Source organism: Hylobates moloch, unplaced genomic scaffold (assembly GCF_009828535.3).
Source record: "Hylobates moloch isolate HMO894 unplaced genomic scaffold, HMol_V3 SCAFFOLD_12, whole genome shotgun sequence".
In the NCBI taxonomy this organism is placed as follows: Eukaryota; Metazoa; Chordata; class Mammalia; order Primates; family Hylobatidae; genus Hylobates; species Hylobates moloch.
In genome coordinates this window covers 23,414,296-23,437,994 of record NW_026652287.1, presented here as the reverse complement: position 1 = coordinate 23,437,994, position 23,699 = coordinate 23,414,296, and the positions used below count along the sequence as shown (strand labels likewise).

Sequence of the window (23,699 nt, the reverse complement as noted above, 5' to 3'; positions counted from 1 at the left end):
CCTATTGGTAAAGGCACTCCGGGCTCGCGCGCTCTGATTGGCTGGCCTGAAGGGCAGCGCCTCCTCCCCTTGAGGCACGGGCGCTCTGGGCTGCCGGAGTTGGGGAGCTGTTCCGGCTCCGGCGCGGAGGGGCGGCGGCCGGGGAGGCGGCGGCGGCAGGTGAGAGGCCGGGGTCGCGGGGCCGGGTGGCGCGAGGTCCTAGACCCAGGACGACCCTGAGCCAGGCGTCCAGCTTCTGTGTCTCAGTTTCCCCAGCTCTGAGAGTCTTGCCCCGAGGGGTTGGCGACCTCAATTCGACAGTCGTGATTTTGAGCTTGACAAGCAAGGGGATTCCCTGCTCTGAGCCTCAGTTTTTCTAAGAAATGGGGATCACGATAGTACTTAGCTCATAATACACTTGAATCTTAGCGTAAGGTAATCTACGTAAAGCCTTAAGCGGAGGGCAATTTTGCGTTATTTATAAAAGTGTAAATTGCACACACCTATAGACCCTGCAAGCTCCTTTCTAGGACTCTGTCCTGCAGAAATACTCATTTAAGTGTGCACAACGAGGCGTACTGGGTGTTTTCTGCAGCCTTCTTTATAAAATTGTGACACATTGGAAACAGCCTAAATGTCCAGCAAAGAGTTCTTTCTGCTCCATGATTTCATGTAAATTTCTACCTTTAATAGTAGTAGTTGTAAAAGCTGAAACGAAGAACAGAGCCAGTAATAAGTAGCTCTCAGTAATTGAATGATTAGTAGGTGCCAGACACTGCTAAGTGTTTCCCTTGCGTTAATTTAACCTTCCTAACATCCACTGAGGTAGGTACGGTTGTTTTCTCTCCATGTAACGTGTGGGGAAACCGAGGTTCATAGCCGTTTAAGTGAGTTAACCAAGATGACATCACTGGGGAGTGGAGGAGCTGGCATTTGAACCCAGATCTGTTGGATGTGTCCAGTTGATCCTGCATTGCCTTTCTGGCACATAGCAAGTGCTGGACGGTTACCTTTTTTGTTATTATGATGGGCTTGAACTAGGTGTTCTAAGATCTCTTTCTGCTGGTTCTGACACCTAGAGATCTTTGCTCTTCTCACTGGCTTTCCCTTTTAGGATTCCCAGGAGCCATGTTGTCAGAAGTCCTACTGGTGTCTGCTCCGGGGAAAGTCATCCTTCATGGAGAACATGCCGTGGTACATGGCAAGGTACAAAGCGGTTAGAGCCTTTAAGGATTGGGTACCCCTTCTCCCCGATGCTAATTTCATAAGAAGGTAAAAGGACACCCTGAGGCACAGCTTGGGAGCAGATCAGAGAGATCAGTTTCTCCCCCGCCAGGCAAGAAAAAGATTTCTTATGCCCACTGAAGGGATTCTTGGGCCTCGCTCGGTATGATAGCAAAAAGATGATATATAAAGCCCTGTGAGTGGAATGAGTTCACCTAGGAGTGAGCTTTGATGCAGAAGGAAAGAGGCTCGAGCTCCGGGGCACTAAGACATTTAGAAGTTGGAAGGATGATCTAGCAAAGGAGTTGGAAACATCCATTATCTCATTTTACCCTTACAACTACCCCCAAGGCATACCCTTTTATTATCCTATTTTACAAATGTGCAAACTGAGGCTTAGGAGAGAAGTGGTAACCTGATCCAAGTCCTATATACTTTGGTAGAGCTTAGTGTGAACCTAAGTCTGTCTGAAACCACCCCTGCTGAACTCTGCTATTTTTTTTTTTTTTTCCTGAGACAGAGTCTTGCTCTGTCACTGGAGTGCAGTCTTGCAATCATGGCTCACTGCAGCCTCCAACGTCAGCCTCTCAAGTAGCTGAGACCACAGGTGTGCACCACCATGCCCCACTAATTTTTTTCTTTTATTTTTCTGTAGAGACGTGGTCTGACACCATGCTGGTCTCGAACTCCTGGGCTCAAGTGATCTTCTTGCCTTGGCCTCCCAAAGTGCTGGGATTATAGATATGAGCCACCACACCTGGCTTCTCACTGCTATTCTTTACGTTCTTATATTTCTCATTGAAAACATGGTGATTATTGGGAAATGATTCCTTGGTGTTGAGAACCTCTGAAATTTTGCAGGCAGAGGGAAAGTGGATGTTAATTCTTAGCTGATCGATGGTGGCTGTGCCCAGGCTTAGTGGGAGAGCATGCCAAGGTTGATTAGCAGTGTCTGGCAAGGGCACGGCTAGGGGTGGCCTCTGTGCTTATGTTTGCTCTCTTCTTAGCACGTGGGTCCTGGCCCCTTTGCCACCCACCCTCAGGCTTATTGCTTTTGTCTTTTATTCTATAGGTAGCACTGGCTGTAGCCTTGAACTTGAGAACATTCCTCCGGCTTCAACCCCACAGCAATGGGAAAGTGGACCTCAGCTTACCCAACATTGGTATCAAGCGGGCCTGGGATGTGGCCAGGCTTCAGTCACTGGACACAAGCTTTCTGGGTGAGGGCAAGGAGGAGAAACCAGGTGTGGTAAGAGCCTACAGAGAGGGCAGCTGGCCAGGTATTGTGGGCTGTCCCCAAGGGAGCCAGGGGCCAGCTATTTCCAGGGTGTTTTCTACCCTGACCTCATAACATTAGCTTCACTCATTTTATCTTTTTTTTTTTTAATTTATAAGTGTAAAACAATGCATTGGATCTCTGGGGGCTGTTGTGGACAGATCATCAAGGCCTGTTGTTGAGTAAAAAAAATGCAAAACAGCAAACATGTATTTAAGTATAAATATGTGTATAAATGATAGAAAAGGTCTCGGGGGCATAGACATCAGATTGGCAGTGGTGATTAGTTCTCCTGGGAGAGACCTGGGACCAGAGAGTAGACAAAGTGACACATGTTTTAAATGAGGAGAATATATTGGCATTCTGTATAATTAAAAATTGATAAAAGTAGGCCAGGCACAGTGGCTCATGCCTGTAATTCCAGCACTTTGGGAGGCCAAGGCGGGCGGATCACCTGAGGTCAGGAGTTTGAGACCAGCCTGGCCAACATGTCGAAACCCTGTCTCTACTAAAAATACAAAAATTAGCTGGGTGTGGTGGCACACACCTGTAATCTCAGCTACTCAGGAGGCTGAGGTAGGAGAATCGCTTGAACCTGGGAGGCAGAGGTTGCAGTGAGCCGAGATTGTGCCATTGCACTCCAGCCTGGGGGACAGAGCAAGACTCCATCTCAAAAAAAAAAAAAAAAAATTTAATATAAGTACAAGTTACCTATGCTTATTATTGGAAAATATAGTCAATACTGGGACATTGTAATTTTAAAAATCACCTATTATTTCCCTTCTCCTTTCCCTGACCCCAGTAATGACTCCAAGCATTTAGGCATTAATCCTTCTGGGTGATTTTCTGTAGATTGATAGAAAGATTGATAGAGACAGGGAGATATCTTGGTTTTTTAACCAAAATTGGGTCAGGCCATATAAACCATTCAGAAGTACCGATTTTTTCTTTGCGTGTCAGGTGTGTGTGCTGATTTTTGACAGCACTGTGAAGATTTCATCCACTCATAAGCAGGCCAGCTTTTTCCATCAGTGGAGTCCCCTGCACCTGCCCCAGAGCTGACGTGTGTTTTCTCTGTTGTCAGTTTACTGTCTGCTCCCTGGGCTGAAGTCTTGCTCTTTGGAACAGTGTTTCTCAGCCAGAGTGGGGTAAATGAGAATCTTCTCGGGTTTTTTCCTTAGACTGCACCTGAACCCTTGACACCTGCTTCCCATTCCCCATGAGAAACCACAGTCACTCCCATACGCCGTATGGGGATGGAGGAAGAGTTGAAAATTCTCATTTCACTTGTTGAGATGGGGTCTCGCTGTGTTGCCCAGTCTGGTCTGGAACTCCTGGCCTCAAGCAGTTTTCCACTTTCCCACCTTGGGCTCCCAAAGTGCTGGGGTTTCAGGTGAGATCCACTGTGCCCGGCCAAAATCCTCATTTTAGAGCAGCCCTTTTTAACCTCCTCATATCTTGGAATCACTCAGGAGTTTTTTGTGAAGGTGGTGGTTGTTTTTGTTTTAACCAATACAGATGGATGGGCTCCTGGCTCTGCCCCTCTCTTATTGGGAGTTGGTAGTGGTGGTAGGAGTTTTTGAAAGGAGTTCCTTGGGTGATTCTGGGGACACCTCAGTTAAAAGCTACTCCTTTGGAGCGTGCATCTGAAAACAACCAGCCAGAGCACATGGAACTTGCTTTCCAAGGTGGACAGGGCCGCCCAGCCAGACCAGAAATGTCTCCTGAGAACCAGCTGCAACTTGTGTATGTCAGTAGCTTGGGGTGGAAGCAGCCAGGTGTGGGAGAACATGTCTCAGACCACTCCAACTACCTCGGTGAACCTGGGGCAGGTCACTTCATCCTCTGGGCCTCGGAGCAGAGACATGTTTCCTGACTGAGGGCTGCCATGAGGATCTGACGACACTGGAGGCAGGCACTAGGGGTGCGACACAGAGTGCATTATGCAGGGAAGGGCTTGTTAGTTTTGGAGCGCTGGGAGACATACCATCTTCTAGGTTGCAAAGATCTACCATCTTTCAGTGTCCTTTTGCTCCCTCCTGATAGTAATAAACATTGAACTTTTTTTTTTTTTTTTAAGAGGCAGGGTCTTACTATGTCGCCCAGGCTGGTCTCAAATTCCTGGGCTCAAGTGTTCTTGTGCCTCAGCCTCCCGAGTAGCTGGGAATATAGGCACATACCACTGCACCCTGCTACTACAGTGAACACTTATTGGGTACTTATGTGTGCCAGGCACTAAGTGTGTTCACATATGTTAGCACTCTTAGAATTCGCCAGCATTCCCTGGAAGTAGGTGGTGGTATTCATCCCCATTGTACAGATTTGAAAATTAAAGTTCAGAGGTCAAGTGGCTCAGGTTACACTTGTTGGTAACACTGAAAGGATTCAGACCCAGGTTTCTCCTAGCCCCAAAGTCCAGGCTCTTAACAGCTGTTCCATCTCAATTACAAAGCTCTGAAATACCTGAGTTCTCAATGATGTCATGACTTGGCCATTTGAGTATATCATTAATCCATTCAACATATATTTACCCAGTACTTAACCGGTGCCCAAAGTTTCCTAACACACACACACCCAATTCCATTTCCCAGTCCCTTGAGAATGACCCGAGGCTCAGCGAGTGATTTGTGAAGGTGAGCTGGCCAGAAAGGCTCTGCCTTCTCAGTGTCTCAGAGGAAAGTGGCCCAGGTTCCTGTACATCCCTGGGAACAACCTGCCTCACCCTCCCCTTCTGCCCAGGTACCGCCTCGCATTTACACTGTCCTATTCCTCACGATTATCTTTTGGAGGAGGGAAATATTTTGGGGGGTTAACTTAATACTCTTTTGATTTTGGTTTTATACAATGGAAGGTGAAACCTAGGCCCTTGTGTGATTGAGCCAACATTCTCTGTGTGTGTCTGTGTGTGTTTGTTTTAAGACTACAATTTTTTTTTTTTTTTGAGACAGAGTCTCACTCTGTTATGCAGCCTGGAGTGCAGTGGTGCGAGCACAGCTCACGGTTTCCTCAACCTCTTGGGCTCAGGCGATCCTCCTGCCTCAGCTTTCCGAGTAGCTAGGACCACAGGTGTGCGCCACCATGCCTGGCTAGTTTTTGTACTTTCTGTAGAGTTGGGGTTTCGCCATGTTACCTAGGCTGGTCTCAAACTCCTAGGCTCAAGTGATCTGCCCACCTCAGCCTCCCAAAGTACTGAGATTACAGGCATAAGCGCCTGCACCCAGCCTTAAAACTACTGTTAATTAGCACTTACTACATGCCAGGTGCTGTGCTAAAGAGTTTACGCCCCTTATTTAACTTTACTTTCATGACAACCATATGAAGAGGCACTGTTGTTATCCCTGTTTTACCAAGATAGGAAACAGGTTCAGGGAGGTTGAGTCACATGGCCAGTAAATGGCACAGTTGGGACTCAAACCCAAGTCTGCCTAAAGCCAATGAACAGACTTGAGTGTGGGGTTCAGACCATAAATTCATGTCCATCCATGTTCCGATTCCAGTGACTAGTCGGTTTTCTGTATTCTGTTGTTTATAAAGCACCAAAGTCCCTCTCACCCACTTGTGTTTGCTTGTTTGCCTGTGGAACAGAACAAGGTGATGTCACAACACCCACCCCAGAGCAAGTGGAGAAGCTAAAGGAGGTTGCAGGCTTGCCTGACGACTGTGCTGTCACCAAGCGCCTGGCTGTGCTGGCCTTTCTTTACTTATACCTGTCCATCTGCCGGAAGCAGAGGTGTGTGCGTGGTCTGGGGAAGGAGTCCAGATTCAGCCTCCCATGGAGAAAAAGGAAGGGTTTCTGTCATTGCTGCTGGAGAATGCACATGCTCTCTTCTAGAGCGGCAGCCATTGTTTGTCCTCACCATGTGCCAGGCACCCTGCCAGACACAGTATATATGGCATGCCTGTTTTTTGAGACAGGGTCTCTCTGTCGCCCAGGCTGGAACGCAGTGGTACGATCTCAGCTGACTCCAGCCTCGACCTCCCAGGCTCAAGTGATCCTTCTGCCTCAGCCTCCCAAGTAGCTGGGACTACAGGTGCGCACCACCACGCCTGGCTAATTTTTAAATTTTTATAGAGATGGGGTCTCACTGTGTTGTCCAGGCTGGTCTCAAACTCCTGGGCTCATGTGATCCAACTGCCTTGGCCTCTGAAAGTGCTGGGATTAGAGGCATGAGTGACTGCACCCAGCCCCAGCCTCTCTGTTGTTTTTTTTTTGTTTTTTTTGTTTTTTTGTTTTTGTCCAGAACCCAAAGGGAAAACCTCAAGGGGCAGCCCTTCCCTTGAGCAGCAGATGCTGGTTCAGTCAGGCTCTATGCTGAGGACACATTCGGAAACGGCCTGATACTTGCTGTCCGAAGCAGAATTTCAACACAAGAGAGGCATGTCCCCTTAAGTGGGTGAGGGGCATTCCAGAATCTTCCAGGCTGGATGGGGTGGGTATGTGGAATTTGAAGACGCACATTATTACAATTTTTATATTTGGGAAATGGGAAAAGCACTTCATGGAAATTACCAAACACGAAGTTTGACAGTTCTCACTTGGGGGAAATACATGTAAGATGTAACGATTCGGACCTTTCTGGTGATCAAAAGCAGACCCCGTGTTACACATGGTTGGGGAGCACCATCTGGTGGGAGAGGCCCCAGTGAACACACAATCCTAGTGTGCGGTGGTGAGGCAGTGGTGGAGGGAGGGAGGGCAGGCAGGGGGTCCTAGAAAGGGAGCCAGGAGGGTCTTTGTGGGTAGCTACGGAAAGTATCACAGTGGAAGCGACATTTGATAAGGCCTTGAAAGATGGGTAGGGATTTCTCTGGGGGATAAGGAGGTACAAGGCTATTGCAGGCAGAGGGGCCAGCCTGTGCTCAGAGCAGGCCCACAGAAAAGCCTAGCATGTGGGCACAGGAAGGAGGTGGGAGAAAGGGGTTGACGGCTTGCCAGGTGCTTCTGGGAAGGGCTCTGGTTGGATGACCCAGGGATTTAAATGAACCTGGTACCTGTTTTCTAGTTGTCCGATTCAGCATGAGTTCCTGATGTTCAATAGGGATACATTTGGGGTCGGGAATTCTCCCCCAATTGAGAAAACTGGACCAGATGCTTGGAGTCAGGCCTGGGCCCGGCCCCTGGTTCAGTGCTGGCACCCCACTGCCCTGCGGGAGAGTCACGTTTCGCGCCCTGGTGTGTTTCAGGGCCCTGCCGAGCCTGGATATCGTAGTGTGGTCGGAGCTGCCCCCCGGGGCGGGCTTGGGCTCCAGCGCCGCCTACTCGGTGAGTCTGGCAGCAGCCCTCCTGACTGTGTGCGAGGAGATCCCAAACCCGCTGAAGGACGGGGATTGCGCCAACAGGTAACCATGGTCCTTACCTGGCCAGTGTCCCTCCCGCACGGCAGGATGGGGGCGTGGCTTCTCTCACTGAGACCTCACCACCTCCCTGTGAGGTGAGAGGTGTCACAGTGGCCATATTTAAGATGAGGAAGCTGAGCCCCGAGAGGTCAAATGGCTGGCCCAGGACCACACGGCTAGTGCTGGCAGAGTGGGATTTGAACTCAGAGTCTGAGCTTTTCTCTCCTGCTCTCCACCACCTCTGCTCACCCCCGTCTTGGCTCTGTTGGGTTCAAGCGCCCATGGTATGGTAGAAAGAGCTGGAGTCCAGATCTAGAGGGCAGCGGGTTAGATGAACCCTCCCACCTCTGCATGGACTCAGGCTAGGACAGTGTCCTCCTCTGTATGGTAATGACAGTGCCCTAGGGGTGATCGTCCAGTTTTACCACACGGCTGTGAAAGAAAGTACAGTGCGCTGAGAAATCCACATTAGGGGGTGTGCCCATTAGACTAGGGCGTCTCTCCTCCTACAGGGCCGTCTCCATGGAGGGCGTGTCACCTCTCTGCCTTCCTACTGACCACGTGAGTCAGTGAGGCCTGTCCAGATAGGCTTGACCACAGGCCATTTCTATCATGCGGAGAATGCTCCTTGAGAAACCACCCAGTGCGCGGAGGTTATGCAGTTTGTCCCAGGACCAGGAGTTGTGGATGAGGCCCCCAAATGCAGAGCTGGGTCCTCTTCCTGGGCTTGTTTTTTGTTTTGTTTTGTTTTGTTTTGTTTTCTCAGCTTAGTTTTTTTGTTTGTTTGTTTGTTTTTTGAGACGGAGTCTCGCTCTGTCACCCAGGCTGGAGTGCAGTGGTGTGATCTTGGCTCACTGCAACCTCTGCCTCCAGGTTCAAGTGATTCTCCACGGGCCAGCGGACTGGCCCTGTCTTTCAAAAGGTGGAGGGTGACTGTGTGTGTGCGCCTGCATGTGTGTGTGTTCTTATGCTGCTTCTAACCATTTCTCCCACCTTCCCCTGAAGGCCAGTCATTCCTTCTCAGAACCCTTAGGGAGAGTAGACCTCCCACCCCACCCCACCCCACCCATCATGTGTTTCTGAGTCGGAAAGGACTGGAGCCCAGTCTACTTTGAAGACTCAAATCTGAGCCCCCTAAAAAACAAACTGTGTAGAGCAGGAAGAAGACTCACATTTGTTGAGAGGGCCAGGCCCTGGGCCAGGTCAGCTGCCTGAGTTACCTTCCCCCACCTCCATCACTCACTTCTTCCCAGGCACACTGCCACCTTTTGGTCCCTGGGAAAGGCCAGCCAGCTCTGGTGTGGTTCCAGTGCTGCACAGGTGGTGTGTCTGGAATGCACCCCTCACACACACTTGCCTAGCTGGCTCCCCTTGTCCTTCAAGCACGACCAACCCCCACCAGCGCCCAGCAATTCAGCCCATAGTGCTCTTACAGAAACACCTGCTTTGAAGTCACATATCGCAGTGTCATGGATTTGTTTGTATTTGAATACTGACCTTCACTTTCTCCATTAGACTCTAAGCTCCAAGAAGTCAGGGACCTTGTCTGTTTTGCTTCCTACTAGGAGCTTAGTCACAGGCACATAGCAGTTGCTCAATAAATGGTGAATGAATAAGTGAGTGTATCTTGTTGGCACCATTAAGTTAGTAGCTAAGAGCTTGGGCTCCAACTCAGCAGATGTGGTCCTGACCCACCAGTGAGTAGCACTGTGATCTCCAGGATGCTGTTTGACCCATCCAAGCCTCAGTTTCCATTTCTATAAGAAACAGGATAATTATTGTACCTTCCCTGTAGGGCACAATTGGGAGGATTATGGACCATTTCTCAATGGTCCATTTGAGAAAGCATTTAGCACAATGTTTGGCACATGCTAATCAATAGTATGTTAACTGATGTTAACTCATTATTAATCATAGTCTCACAGCTACCATGTGAGTTGCCAAGTCCGTAAAAATCCTTATTTGGCAGATGAAGAAAGAGGCTTAAAGCAGGTAATTGACTTGCTCAGGGCTCCACAGCAAGTAAGTGATTGAACCAGGCCCCCAGGCACTGTGACCCCAGACAGCCTATTTTGAGGGGAGCACATCCTATCTCCTGGGCATTACACAAAGCACTTGTGTGTTTTTTCCATCTCAATATCCTCAGTGAGATAGACACTATTATCCCTGTTTTATGGATGAGAAAACTGAGGGTTTGAGATGAAGCAGTTGCTCACAGATGCCCAGTGAGTCAGTGGTAGGATGGGCTCCAAAAAGGGCTCACTGGCTGGGCATGGTGGCTCACACCTGTAATCCCAGCACTTTGGGAGGCTGAGGTGGGCAGATTGCTTCAGGTCAGGAGTTCGAGACCAGCCTGGCCAACAGAGCAAAAACCCGTCTCTACTAAAAATACAAACATTAGCCAGGCGTGGTGGCAGGTGCCTGTAATCCCAGCTACTCAGGAGGCTGAGGCAGGAGAATCACTTGAACCCAGGAGACAGTGAGCTGAGATTGCGCCACTGCACTCCAGCCTGGGCAACAGAGTGAGACTCTGTCTCAAAAAAAAAAAGAAAAAAAAAAGAGGCAAAGTAGGACCACGGGAGTCCAAAGCCCAGGCTGTTTTGACTGCACCAGGTGGGCTTCAGAGGGAAGGGCGCACACTTGGCACACTCCGTAGCTGGAGAGGTTCAGAGTGGACTTGTTCTTTCTGAGCTCAAGGGCCCAAGCTCCTATGCCCCTTGGCCTCCCCAGCACAGCCCCAGGCGACCCCTCCCCAGCCCCACTCCTCACTGCCACAGTAAAGATGAACATCTGTGTCTTCAGGTGGACCAAGGAGGATTTGGAGCTAATTAACAAGTGGGCCTTCCAAGGGGAGAGAATGATTCACGGGAACCCCTCCGGAGTGGACAATGCTGTCAGCACCTGGGGTAGGTGTGGCCTCGGGTTTATTTTATTTTTGTTATTTTAAAAATTCTTATTACAATGGTTAGGTGCCCAAGAGTCTGTGCTGGTTTGGGAGGAATCAAATCAACGGATTCTGGAAAAAATAGCATTTTCCTATTTTGGGGGGAATGGGGAGAAGTCTTGGGGCCCTGCCTCACACCCCCTGAATCAGAATCTCTGGGGGTGGGACTGGGGCCTGGGAAGCTGCAGCTTCCACGAGCTCCCCAAGGGAGCTGTAGGTTCAGGATGCAGAGCCGTTGCCGTGGAGTTTGCACACCACACCACCCAGGTGGCCTCCCCTCTGGCAAGGACTCTTGCTTACAGGGCCCAGGTGCTGTGTCCCGGGCCTCACCTTCACCATGTGGCCTGCCGGGGGAAGCTGGACAGTCTGGAGGGAGGGGGACCCAAGAATCCAAGGCCTGGCGAAAGCTTCCTGGTGGGGCTTCGGGGACCTTTTGCCCTCCTGCACCTTTTGTAACTGAAGCTGGGCTGACTCATTACTTAGCCTCTTTCCTGAATGGGGCAAAATGAACCCAACCCAAGGTTCAGCCTCTCTCCCAAGTGCACAGATGTGTTAGCTTTTCCCACAGCTCTGACCCGCTGGTTTTTCTCTTTAGGAGGAGCCCTCCGATACCATCAAGGGAAGATTTCATCCTTAAAGAGGTAACCTGGGGGTGGAGCAGCACATTCAGCCATGGCTGCATCGATGTGTGCAAGGGGCAGAGCTCTGCACCTTTGGGAAGTACCACAGGAGGCAGGTGTCCCTGGCTCTTCATCCCCCAGTGTGGCCCTCACAGTCCACTAGCTGCAAGGAAGCAGGGGTGGTGGGGAAGACCGGGTCTTTCCTTCTCCCCTTCAGCTCTTAAATTGCAGAGAGATCAGAAAGGGAAAGTCATGCATGGCTGTGCCCGTAGACCCTTAGCTGCTCATTCATTCATTCCTGTATTTGCTTAGTAAACAAGAATCCATTACTTCCTGTGTTCCCGATGATGCTTCACTGGGGCGTAGGAATGGAGAGATGAAGCTTGGGTACAGTTTCCAAGGGCTCTCAGTCTGCTTGGAGGGGTGGGACCAGACACACACACAAAAGCCGCCACCGGACAATGTGAGAGTTACCATGATGGAGGCACACAGGGCAGAGGCAGGATGGAAGCCGGAGGGAGGCTTGGGAGGGGCTTGGAGCAGAAGTGACATTTGGAGACTCTCAGCCTGTTTTATGTTTCTGTGTCCCTCCCACTGGAATCATTGGAATCACAAACGTGCACGTGCGATTTCAGCATCCTCTGTTCTGTTTGCACCCACGGCGGAATTGTCGGGTGCCTGGAATGAAACACATGGCAGAGGGGAGCCAGGTGCCTTTTTGGCTGTTCCCTAAGCCCTTGATCAAGTTGTGGGGTGGTGTTTGTCCCAGGGCACTTTGCCACCTCCATGGGCCTTTTCGCATCAGTAAGGGTCCTGGGGCTCTCTCTTCTTTACTCAGGGCGGTCTTCATGGATGAGTGGCAGGTCCTGGCCTACAGCCCCCGCCAGCTGGGCCACTCCATTAGTGGCTCAATAACCTAGCCTGCCACAGCGCCACACCTGGGCCCCCGGCTAGTTCTCTAGGATCTTTCTGTCCCAGCTCAGCCACGCCTCCCTTTCCAAGGCTGTACATCAGGGTTGTCAGCGTTGGCACTATTGAGATTTGGGGCTGGGTTATTCTTTGTGATGGGGCTGCCCTGTGCATTGTAGCCATCCCCAGCCCCAACCCACTAGATGCCAGTAGCACCCTCAGCGTGGCAATCAAAAACATCTCCAGACATTGCTGTGTCCCCTGGAAGGCAGAATCACTCTTGCCACCGACCTCTGCACTCCGCAGAAGCCAGTAGGAGTGTGGAACAGCTTCCTTGGGTTGCTCCAGCAGTCGTTGCCAGGAGAGCCTCGGGCGCCCAGGTGGAAGCTGGTCTGCCACTGCCCTGGATCCATGTGGAACCAGAGCTAGATCATGTGGAAGAGTCTCAAATGCCTGGGCCCCAGCCTGTCTTCAGGAGCCCACGGTCTGATGGGGAAGGCGGTCACTGTAATCGTCAGAGAGAGGACACCTGAAGGGTTGTGAAGCTGCTGTGGGTGACAGTGACAGGTGTCATAGATCTGGCTGCGAGCCTGGGGAATCATTCATGGAAGTGGTGGCATTTCATTCCTTCAATGTCTCCTGAGAGCCACTCGTGGCCTAAGCACTGGACTAGGCCCTGGAGCTAGAAAACTGATGAAGATCTGGGCTAGGCACTGAGAGTACAGTCTACTGGGGGCATCAGGAGGTGAATGAGGAGGCTTTCCAAGGGGGGCGGGCAGGCGAACGGCCAGGGGAATGGCCAGGCGTTGCTGGTGTGCTGGGTGGAGGCACTGGGTCCGCAGGCCTAGGTTTGAGTCCAGCTCTCCCACCTGCCAGCTGGTGCCCTCGGGTGAGTCACTTCTCCCAGACCTCCAGCTCCTCGTTTACTTAAGGGGATCTTGAACACACAATCAGAAGCAGTGGCTTTAAAGTGCTTACCTGTTTGCTGGCCGAGTTCATTCATCCTTTCCACAAGTATCATTAAGCACCTACTGTGTGCTGAGCACTGGGGCCTCTGCAGGGAACAAAACAAAGCCCCGCCTCCGTGAAACTCATACTTTGTTGGGAGAGGAGAAAAAAATCAGTTGTCTGTGAGAGCGTATCAGGCAATCTTAAGCACCTTTAGGAAACAAGGCAGGGTCAGAGGCTACAAAGGGAAGGAGGGGGCCGATTGGATGGGGGGTCGGGGGCTGCTGATGAAGGAACATTGAGCAGAAACCTGAATGAGTCACGCCGCTATGGGGCAGGGCTGGTCCCTGGCAGAGGAAGCACGGTGCAAAGGTCCTGAGACGAGCACACTGCCTGGCGTGTCACACAGTAGCTGGGAGGTCAGGGTGGCTGAGTGGAGTGAGCAGCCTGGGGAGGGAGGAGAGAAGAAGAGGCTGGGGCAGTGGCCAAGCCTGGATCACAGGAGCGCTTACCAGGCTTACCCCCTGTGTGGTGGCCGCTGGATGGGTATGAGCCCTGGATCTGGTGAGGCTGGTGACAGGCCTGTCGGCAGAGGACTTATCTAAGAAAGATGAAGATACAACACCAAAACTCCTCCCACCTGGCTGGATGGGAGCATGGAGCAAACCAACCTTTGCTGCCTGCTGTGGGGTGCCACAGGAGCAGATGGCGGCTTCGCAGAGAAGCTGGGGGCCGGACTCCACGTTAATCCCATGGATGGCTTAAGGAGCTTCTCCCCACCAACCATGCGTGGTGCCTCTCTGTAAAGAAAAAATGCATTGTTTGTGAAGTGGATCAAGATGCGGCCTCCCAGAACGCTGCCCTTTTGAGGAATGGCTTGTCTTAGAAGGGAAGAGAAAAACCAAATAGAATGTTCATCTTTTGTAAAGTTTAAAAAAAAAAAAAAGCCAGCTTCCAAGGCTGAGAATCGATATTAATTTCATGGGCTTATGGGCAGTGAGATAAAGCAGGTTTCTGGCAGCCCTTTCCAGCCCTATTGGATTTTACAATCTTGAACTGTGAAGAGAGCGAATAAAGGTATCAAGGGCTCTGCCTGTCTCCAGCTGTCTCGGGCCAGAGCTCATCCAAATCCCCCACCCTCCATCCCGGCCTGTCACCCTCTGAAAGGCAGGTTGGATGGCAAGAAATGTCAGCTTGAGCCCGCGAAGATGGCCCACTACAAGGACAGTTGGGATTGTGGCTTTAGGAGGGATTTATGCAGCTCCTCCGGGGCAGGTGAGGACCGCGGGGTCATGCTAGAGAGTCAGCTCAGCGTGGCTGCCTGGGACACGTCTGTGTGCCAGGGGGCAGCCAAGGGGATGACTGACTCTAACCACATCTGGTTTTAGACCAGGGCTGCTCGTCTGGGCACCATCAAGGTAGGGCAAGAGTGGGCTCAGCGTGCTGGGGACCATCCTTCTCTGCAACCCTGCCCTCCCCGCATTTACCGAGCCCGTGCGTGGCGCTGCCCGCACCAGCTAGTCTGGGCATCTTCCGTCTGTGTGATCCATCTCAGGGCCTGTTGGCTTGGTCTTTCTAAAACTCCAGCTTCGTGGGGGTGACCCACACAAGTGAACCTTCGCCCCCCCCTTGTACTCTGCCATAGCCACTTTGAATTTCTCACTGGATGACTGTGCTGGGTTCCGCCACCTCCAGGCTCACACAGGCTGCTCCGACTGCCAGAAATCCTCACCCTTCTAGCTTTGCTTGGTGGCTTCTTACCCTTCCTCAGTTCTCAGTGTCCACGTCATGCCAGGAAAACCTTCTCAGACCTTCTCCCCTATCCCCTCTCTGGCCCCAGCCCCAAGGCCAAGCTGTGCCTAGCATGTTGTAGGTCCCAGTTGAAGTTGAATGAATAAATGAGTGAAAAGCCAAGGGAGAATGGCCACCCAACCGGGGCCTGGGATGGAGGTGCAGCTGTGGCCATCAGCAGGAGCCCCATGCTCCCCCAATCCAGTGTCACCTCTTGTGCCTCCCTTCTTCCTCCGTATCAGGGTGGGGCAGCTTCCTGGACTGCTCCCAGTCCTGACCCAGCTCCTCCATCTTGAGTTCAGTGTGGACCTGCCTCCTCTTCACCCTGCAGGCCGCCAGCTCTCCAGATCCTGCTGACCAACACCAAAGTCCCTCGCAATACCAGGGCCCTCGTGGCTGGCGTCAGAAACAGGCTGCTCAAGGTGACTCTTGTTCCTTTCTTGGGCAGGTTTCAGGAAGGCCAGGACACAATTACATCTGGATTTTCGAGGTCTCCCTCTGGCTGATGGGTTATAGGGAGTGTGGTGGGTGTTGGAGGCCCTTAGGGAGGTGCTTTTGGCAGAAAAGAAGGTACCGTCCGTGCCCGTAGCCTGGCCAGGAAAATGATAGTGGTTGGGCTCGTTAGACACACTGACTTTGCAGCTGGGAAGGCAAAAAAACAGGCTCAGAAGAGAGGCGGTTTCCCCAGAGGATGGGCACGGGCTGTGTGAACACCTCCTCCCTCCACCCCACTGCTGGGGCAGCTGTCCTGCATCTGCCTGCCCCCAGGCCTCACCAGCCATTCCTTCTTTTTTTCTCCAGTTCCCAGAGATCGTGGCTCCCCTCCTGACCTCAATGGATGCCATCTCCCTGGAGTGTGAGCGCGTGCTGGGAGAGATGGGGGAAGCCCCAGCCCCGGAGCAGTACCTCGTGCTGGAAGTAAGAGCCTGTCTGCAGGAACCGGGGTTACTGAGTCCACACCACTGTCCAAGGCAGTGGCTCTGCAATTTGGCTGTGCTCAGAATCCCCCGGAAGCCAGCACATAGAGGCCAGGACCTGCCTCTGGCCTATTGTCTCAGAAGCCCCTGGCCTGGGCCCAGGTCTGTGTATGCCATATAAGCGTATCTTATTTTCAGGCCTCTTCCCGGGTGATTCTGAGTAATTGGGAGAGTGCAGGGGAGGCCAGGGCCTGGCTCGTGCTAAGTGCAATGGAACAGGTTTGGGGTCACTTCTAAGGAGCTCCAGCCCACGTAGGTAGATGGGGATCTGGCTGATGCAGAGTGCTCTGTCGGTGCAGGGGTGACTTCTTAGTCCCTCTCCTGCTATTGCTAAGTTCATGGGTGCATTCAACGACTACTTGTCAACTGCCTGCTTTGGGTCAGACAGATCCTAACATTGTTTTTTCATCATCGTAACCCCATCCACTGCCATTTGCATAATTCTAGTGTAGAGGTTGTGACCTCGTACTTTGGGTGTGATCAGGCCTGTGTGTGAATCCCAGCTCCACTTCTGCTGGACGTGTGGCCTCGCTAGAGTGTCTTAAGAATGCTCAGATTAGACGGGTGCAGTTGTTCACCTGTAGTATTAGCACTTTGGGAGGCCAAGGCAGGTGGATTGCTTGAGCCCAGGAGTTCAAGACCAGGCTGGGCAATGTGGTGAAACTCTGTCTCTACAAAAAATAACAAAAGTTAGCCAGACGTGGTGGTACGTGCCATTAGTCCCAGCCACTCGAGAGGCTGAGGCAGCAGGATCACTTGAGCCTAGGAGGTCAAGTTTGTAGCCTGGGCAACAGAGTGAGACCTTGTCTCACAAAAAAAAGAATGCTTGGAGTCTCATGGGTGACATGCAAGCACAATGTCTGGTGTGCCATGAGCTTAGGGAACCAAAGAGCCCAGGCTCCCCCTGGACACAGTCCACCTAGCCTGGTGAATATGGGCTGTTAGCCATCTGGCTGCCCTTGCAGAATGAGAGGATCGGGTGGCCCCTAGCTGCCGTGGCTGTGCAGCAGCCATCAGTGAAGGTACAGGAGAAGACCCCTTCGAGGGGTGTGCGGTCTGCATGTCACCACAGTCCCTCCCCCCGCCCTGCACTCTGTAGTCATTGCCTGGTGCCTCCCGGTCCCCCTGTGGGCATTCAAGTCTGTAGCCCCTGTGCTGAGTGGGAGCTGCCACTAAAGCAAGCCTTTTACAAATGATTCTTTTCACTTGATCTTCACACCCACCTCCCTGTAAAGTAGGTGTCTTATCCCTATTTTACAGATGTAAAAACTGAGGCCTGAAGAGGGACTTCCCCCAAGGTTATCCAGCTAGTGAGTGGCCAAGCCAGGGGTCCAGCCGATGGACTGATCTGCCCCATTATTCAACAGATCTGTCATGAGCACCTACTGTGTGCCAGGGCAGAGCCTCCATTGAATTCCTGTGTTTCTGCCCTCATTCCCTCAGTCTTTGTCTTCCTAGCTCTCGATTCCTTCCACGTAGAAAGGAGGGAACACAGTCCTCCCGAGTAGGAAATTAATAATGATAGAATACTGCCTAAAATACACCCTGTCGAGCCCCTGGAGAATGCCACAGAACAGCACGTTGATTCTACATTGTGTGTATTTTTGGCTGTGGCAGCCGCTGAAATGTGCAACTCGGCTCCTGGACAGCTTTGCACTCAAACCAGCGAACTGTTCTCCTGTGTCACAACCTGTCATCTGATCCTTGACAGATTTTGGATCAGAATGTGACAGGTGTCTGGAACCTGCCTCGGCAACGTGACACCTGGTGCTTAGGCGCAGAGAGCAGCCCCCAAAAGTCTTCTCTCACATCCAGCCCATCAGGCTTGTGAGAGGCACCCGGAGCTGCCACCAGGCCATCATGCCTGTCTGCTCATTTGTCAAAAATGGTGAGCTTGGCGCAGAGCGAGGTATGAGGCAGGCTGTCGGGGAGGGCCACCCCAACCCTGCCGGACCGGCCGTCCCCATGCGGGAGAGCCAGGTGAGCCTCCGCAGAGACGCCTCAGTGATGGCAACTCCTGGTATACAGGCAATCCAGGTGCCCCGGAACAGAGCTTCACACAGAAGTGAGGAATGCCAGGGGTGCTCTCAGAGGCAGGGTAGACAGGAGCTTTATGTCAGGCAGACCCACCTTCCAGTGCCAGCTTGGTACCTACTAGCTCAGTGATCGTGGGCAAGTCACTTCTTCTCTGAGCCTCCGTTTCCCCTTTTGTAAAGTGGGGATGATGGTAACGTACCCATAAAAATACTAAAGGCACATATCTCATGCCAGGCATTGAACAGAAAACTCAGCTTGTTTCATCTCAGGGCAAAGAAGCAGATTATTATTATTATTTTTTTTTTGAGACAGAGTCATCTTGCTCTGTCATCCAGGCTGGAGTGCAGTGGCACAATCTTGGCTCATTGCATCCTCCACCTCCCAGGTTCAAATGATCCTCGTGCTGCAGCCTCCTGAGTAGCTGGGATTACAGGCGTGCGCCAACATACATGGCTGATTTTTGTATAGAGACGGGGTTTCGCCATGTTGGCCAGGCTGGTCTCAAACTCCTGACCTCAAGTGATCCACCCGCCTCGACCTCCCAAAGTGCTGGGATTAAAGGCGTGAGCCACCGCACCCTGCTGAGGCAGATACTCTTATGACCCCGGTTTACAAGCAGGAGACAGACCCAGTGCAGAAGACCTTGCCCAAGGACACACGACTAAAAAGGTGCAGAGCCGAGACTGCAACACAGGCCTACTTGACTCCAAATCCCGTGGTTTTTACTTCCTGATGGCTGGGACCGTGGCTGGGCGCGCATCCTTAGAGCCCCAGCACGTTGTAGGTGTTTGGTAAATGAAATCTAACTACTGGGTGCCTGGGCAGTGGAAGCTGTGAGTTTTATTTTTTCATCCACGTGCATCTTGTTGGATCCTTAAAGAGCAGGAAGTTTATCCTGCCTAATAACTGAAGAAACCTAGACAAACAGCTGTTTCCCTGCTTATGGCCTTGCTGGAGTTATACCTAGTTCTTATTCTGAAACCAGTCCCCAAGGCAGCTGTAGGGAGGCATATTATTTGAAACTTTTTCTCTTGCAAATGGCAGAAATCCATTTCAACCAGACTTTTGTAGAAAGGGAATGTATTGGCTCTCAACTGAGAAGACCAGAGGTAAATGGCTTCAGGTATAGCTCGATCCAGGGGCTGAAACAATGTGTCGGGAATCTGTCCATCTGCCACGTAATATCTGACCATGTGGCAAGATAGGTCATCTTGGCGACTTGTGTCTGAAGTTAATTATTTTAGCACCTCTAGTGGGAAGGGGCAGAGGAAACCCTGGGAGGGCCGTGATTGACCCAGCTTGGGCCACATGCCCATCCCTGATCAGTCACCAGTGCCAGAGGCTTCTGTGACCAGCCCTAGGATATGTGCTCACTGCTATGGTGAAGGTATGCTCAGCTCTACCCAAGCTCTATGAGAAACGCTGCAGAGCAGAAGGATTCTTTTACAAGTGGAGAGGGCCAGGGTGCCAGGTAGGCAAAGCCGTTGGCTGTCTCCTGCCAACAACTGTCAGATGGACAAGGCAGGCTCAGGGGTGGGCATAGGACCTTGGCCTCAGGCAGGCCAAGTGGGAACAGATGGAACCTTCTCCCCTAGGAGCTCATTGACATGAACCAGCACCATCTGAATGCCCTCGGCGTGGGCCACGCCTCTCTGGACCAGCTCTGCCAGGTGACCAGGGCCCACGGACTTCACAGCAAGCTGACTGGCGCAGGCGGTGGCGGCTGTGGCATCACACTCCTCAAGCCAGGTATCCCGGGGGTAGGTGGGCCAGGCTGCCAGCCTGGGCTCCTAAGAGGGGTCCACCTGGAGAATTCCCTTGAAAGGAAAAAGAGACCTGGAAACAGGTCTCAGCTCTGCTCTGTGGCCTTGGGCAAGTTAATTAACCTCTCTGGGTCTTTGCTTCCTCATTGGTAAAATAAGGGTGAGAGTATCTAGCTTGCAAGATCATTGCCCAGATGCAAGCAGGAAAGTGCACCTAGAGAGCCTGGTGCAAGGCTGGGCTGTGGCTGGGGCTCCTGTCATCGGGGCTGTCCCCACAAGCTTGGGAAGTAACCAGGGCATTGTCACTCTCCACGTCTGCCTCACTTTGCCGCACTTGTACCCCTTGACGTGGTCAGGATGGGGTTGATCTTGCTACAGAACGAAAGGGTTTCCTTCCCGTTGGTCTGGGGAAAGAGCAAGACTGAGTAATGGGCTTGGCCTAGGAAGCCCCCTGCGCTGGTGCCTGGGGGCCTGGCAAGGGGCTTCCGCTAGTGTTTAACCACCTGACACCTAACTCCCTCAGGCTCCCTCCTGGCCTACAGTAGGCACTAACCATTCCCACCTGCCTCCATTTCCCTCTGTGCTCCTTGTCCCCTCCTTCCTTCCTTCTTTTTCTTTCCGTCTTTATCTCCTCCTCTCTGTTCTTCATCCTTCCTTTCCCCTCTGCTTTCCACTAAGCCCCCTTAAAGCTCCAGGCATCCCCTCACCCTCCGTGATGGCTCCCAGGCCTCAGGAGGTGGCCACATCCTCACTCCAGCCGACCCCAACTGTTGGTTCCTAGTTCAGAGCCCGTGACGATGGTGGGACTTGATATTTCTGGAGTGTGCCCGCTGTGCCAGGTGTTGTGCCAGGCACTTTACCTGCATTATTTCCTTTAAGCCTCCCTGAGGTCTGCACGGGGAGGCATCATTAGCCCCATTCCCAGATGAGGAGACTGAGACTGAGAGGAGAAGTCACTTGTCTGAGGCCACACGGCCAGTACAAGGCAAGGCCGAGTCCTGTGACTTGAGAGCCCATGTTTTTAACTCTTGCTCCTTAAACCCCTGGGGGTGCAACGCTGGGCATTCCAGTGCACGGAGGGGCTGCAGGTAACCCTAGGCCTGTTGGCTCAGGTGGGTCACAGCCAGGAAGGCACAGCAGGAAGGCCCGGGCTTTTGCCTTGAATATGATGAGCTTCTCCTGTGGAGCAGAGAGTTGTCAAGGGCGACCTGCCTTCCCTCCCCGCAGGGCTGGAGCAGCCAGAAGTGGAGGCCACGAAGCAGGCCCTGACCAGCTGTGGCTTTGACTGCTTGGAAACCAGCATCGGTGCCCCTGGCGTCTCCATCCACTCAGCCACCTCCCTGGACAGCCGAGTCCAGCAAGCCCTGGGTGGCCTCTGAGAGGAGCCCACGACACTGCAGCCCCACCCAGATGCCCCTTTCTGGATTATTCAGGGGGCTGCAGTTCGACTCTGTGCTGGCCAGCGGGCACCTAGCTCCTGACACTGCTGGAGAGGCCTCAGCCACTTGGCGATGCCGGCCGAGCTCTGCAGTCCCAGCGGTGGGACCTGGGGAGGCATGGTCTGCGCTCTGCATCCTCTGGAGCCAGCCGAGCAGGAGGCCCAGGAGGGTCCTCTGAGACTCCAGACCTGAGACGAGAAGGGCTGCTTCCCCAAAGCTCCCACAGCCCCATCTGCTTCGGGCCCCCGCCTTGGCCTGTGTTCTCCCTGGCCGCCTGGGTCCGATGCTCAGATGCTAGGGCCTGGTTCCCGGAGAAGTGTGCCTTCTCTCTCCCTCTTCAGGGACCTCCCCCTGTCTCTCAGGGCCAGGCCTCTCCCTCCTCCTCCAGGAAGCCTTCCCCTACCCCTTGTCCTCCCTCCCTCCCAGAGCACCTGCTGTCTGGGTGGCTCACTCAGCACTTGGTGTGGCTTTCCCTTCTACCTAGCGGATGGGGCTCCCCCAGGGGCTGTCCCGGAGGCAGTGGGCCTGGTTAAATAAGGCCGGGTCCATGTGCAGTTTCTTCCAATCTGTACCTGAGAGGTTTGTGGAAAAGATGGGAATAAAAAGATTTTGTGTCAACAGTAGAGACTCCAGGCCACCAGCACCTTCCTCTGTCCCTGTCCCCTCTCCAGCTGTTTCCTCCGTGGAGCTCTTCAGCAATGGGGGGAAATAAGGGTTTGGGGTCACTTTGTTGTGTGTCTTGGGGATGAGGTGGCTTTTCCAGATGGCCCTTGCTGGAGAGGGTCTGGGACACGGCTCTCAGTCCATCAGCACAACTCCAGGCTGCTGCTGCGGAGGGAGAAGTTGAGCTTCCTAGCTCCAGAATCACAAGCACCCACGAGAGCACAGACCTGTGTAAGACAGGAAAGCAGAACCTGCCATCGCTCCTGGGGCGCGCCTTCCTTTCTGAAATGAACTGGCTGGATAGAGAAAACAGACTCAAACGTTCTAGCCCGGGTGCCTGGCACTCCCCACCCCCACCCCCCACTGGCCCTATTTGAACTTTATATTGCAGTCAGCTTGGTGCTTTCCGAAATGCCAGTAGCCATCAGGAAACCCTTGTAGTTGGCGCCTTGCCAGCCAGAACCTCTGGGACCCACGGACCTGCAAAGAGGCCGAGTGGAAAGGTGGGGGCTGGCGCAGGGATTTCAGGATGAGGTGAAAGCGATTCAGTGTGCGTCTGCCCTTGGCCACTAGGGGGCAGCTGGCGGCTTTCCCTGCTGTTGTCTTCATGGGGAGGGTGAGAGGAGCAGGAGCCGAGCTCCACCCCCACGCCAGCCTTGGGCCCGGCCTGGGGTCACTGCTGGGAACGTGAGAGTGAAGGGAGGACGCCTACCCCAGCTTAACTTGTAGAAATGGCCCCAGATCACTGATGGCTGTTCCCTGCCCCTTCCCTTCAAAACACAACGCATAAAGCAGTAATATTAATACTGAATGCTCACTGTGGGCTAGGCGTGTTTATGCATCACCCCTTCTCATCTCTGCCCCGACCTCAGTGTCGTTGCTAGTCTCATCCCCGCGTTACAGACCAGGAAACCTAAGTTCAGAGAGATCAAGTAACTGGTACAAGGCCACACAGCTCATCAGCATCTGAGGCCGGATTCAAATTGACTCCAGAGCCTGCTCTTAGCCCCTTCCTGTGTCTGCTGGGTGCGGCTCTGTGTGCAGGCTCACTGCGATTTTTTAGCCTTCTGTACCCAGGCTCGTTTTTCTGGATTCGCATGTACTTGACCGGGGTGGGGCTCGGGCCTGCATGTTTTCCTCCCCACGCGATTTGAATGAACAACCAGGCCAGAGGCTGCTATGCCCTCAGTGATGGCGCTGGCTGACAGCCTCCAGCCTTTAGGAGGTGGACCTGGGAGCCTCCCCAGGCTTCCATAGATGTCCGCGGCAGCAGTGAGATGGGTGCAGGGGACAGAGGCTGAGACCCCCCAGAGCCTGTCTGCTCCTTGAGGCCCTCTCTCTCTCATTCCCTGGGGACAGGATGTCACTCCCGGGGCAGGGGCCAGCTCAACACTCTTGCTCCAGTGAAGCGGCTGCCGGTGTGCGTTGGCCAGAGCAGCCTTTCAACCCAGCCACCACTGCGGCCACCGTGTGGGCCTGGTGTCACACTCCTGGCTACCTTGCAGACAGTTGGCACTTGCGGCTGTCACCCCTTCTCATTGCCTATTGCAGTGGTTCTCGCTCTCAGAGCTGCACCTCGGAATCACCTGCGGAGCTTCTAAAAGACCCACGAATTCCTGACCCCACCCCAGATATTCTGAGTTAATCTGTCTCAGCGGTATCTTTTTAAAAAGATAGCTTTTAAAAGCTCCCAGCTGATTCTAAAGTGTGACCAAGCATCGCATGGTGCTGCACACCTGTAGTCCCAGCTACTCAGGACGCTGAGGCAGGAGGATCGCCTGAGCCTGCAGGA

General features: G+C 52.8%; 1 protein-coding gene across 6 annotated transcripts; it reads left to right on the top strand.

Moving 5' to 3' along the window:
- Positions 1-82: 82 nt before the first annotated feature.
- Positions 83-22,724, top strand: MVK (mevalonate kinase). Of its 6 annotated transcripts, XM_058425268.1 has the most exons (12): positions 86-159; positions 1,094-1,185; positions 2,276-2,423; positions 6,065-6,209; positions 7,664-7,819; positions 10,619-10,722; positions 11,356-11,401; positions 11,693-11,767; positions 15,360-15,450; positions 15,830-15,946; positions 19,638-19,791; positions 21,033-21,922. In XM_058425268.1, the coding sequence occupies exons 2-12, from the start codon at positions 1,108-1,110 to the stop codon at positions 21,182-21,184; spliced, it is 1,266 nt and encodes a 421-aa protein (XP_058281251.1). In that variant the 5' UTR covers positions 86-159; positions 1,094-1,107; the 3' UTR covers positions 21,185-21,922. The 6 variants fall into 6 exon arrangements, with proteins under 6 accessions (XP_032024633.1, XP_058281249.1, XP_058281251.1 ...); XM_032168742.2 differs by lacking the exon at positions 11,693-11,767 and having other exon boundaries at positions 83-159; positions 21,033-22,724; XM_032168741.2 differs by lacking the exon at positions 11,693-11,767 and having other exon boundaries at positions 2,276-2,447; positions 21,033-21,920.
- The last annotated feature ends 975 nt before the right edge of the window (positions 22,725-23,699 follow it).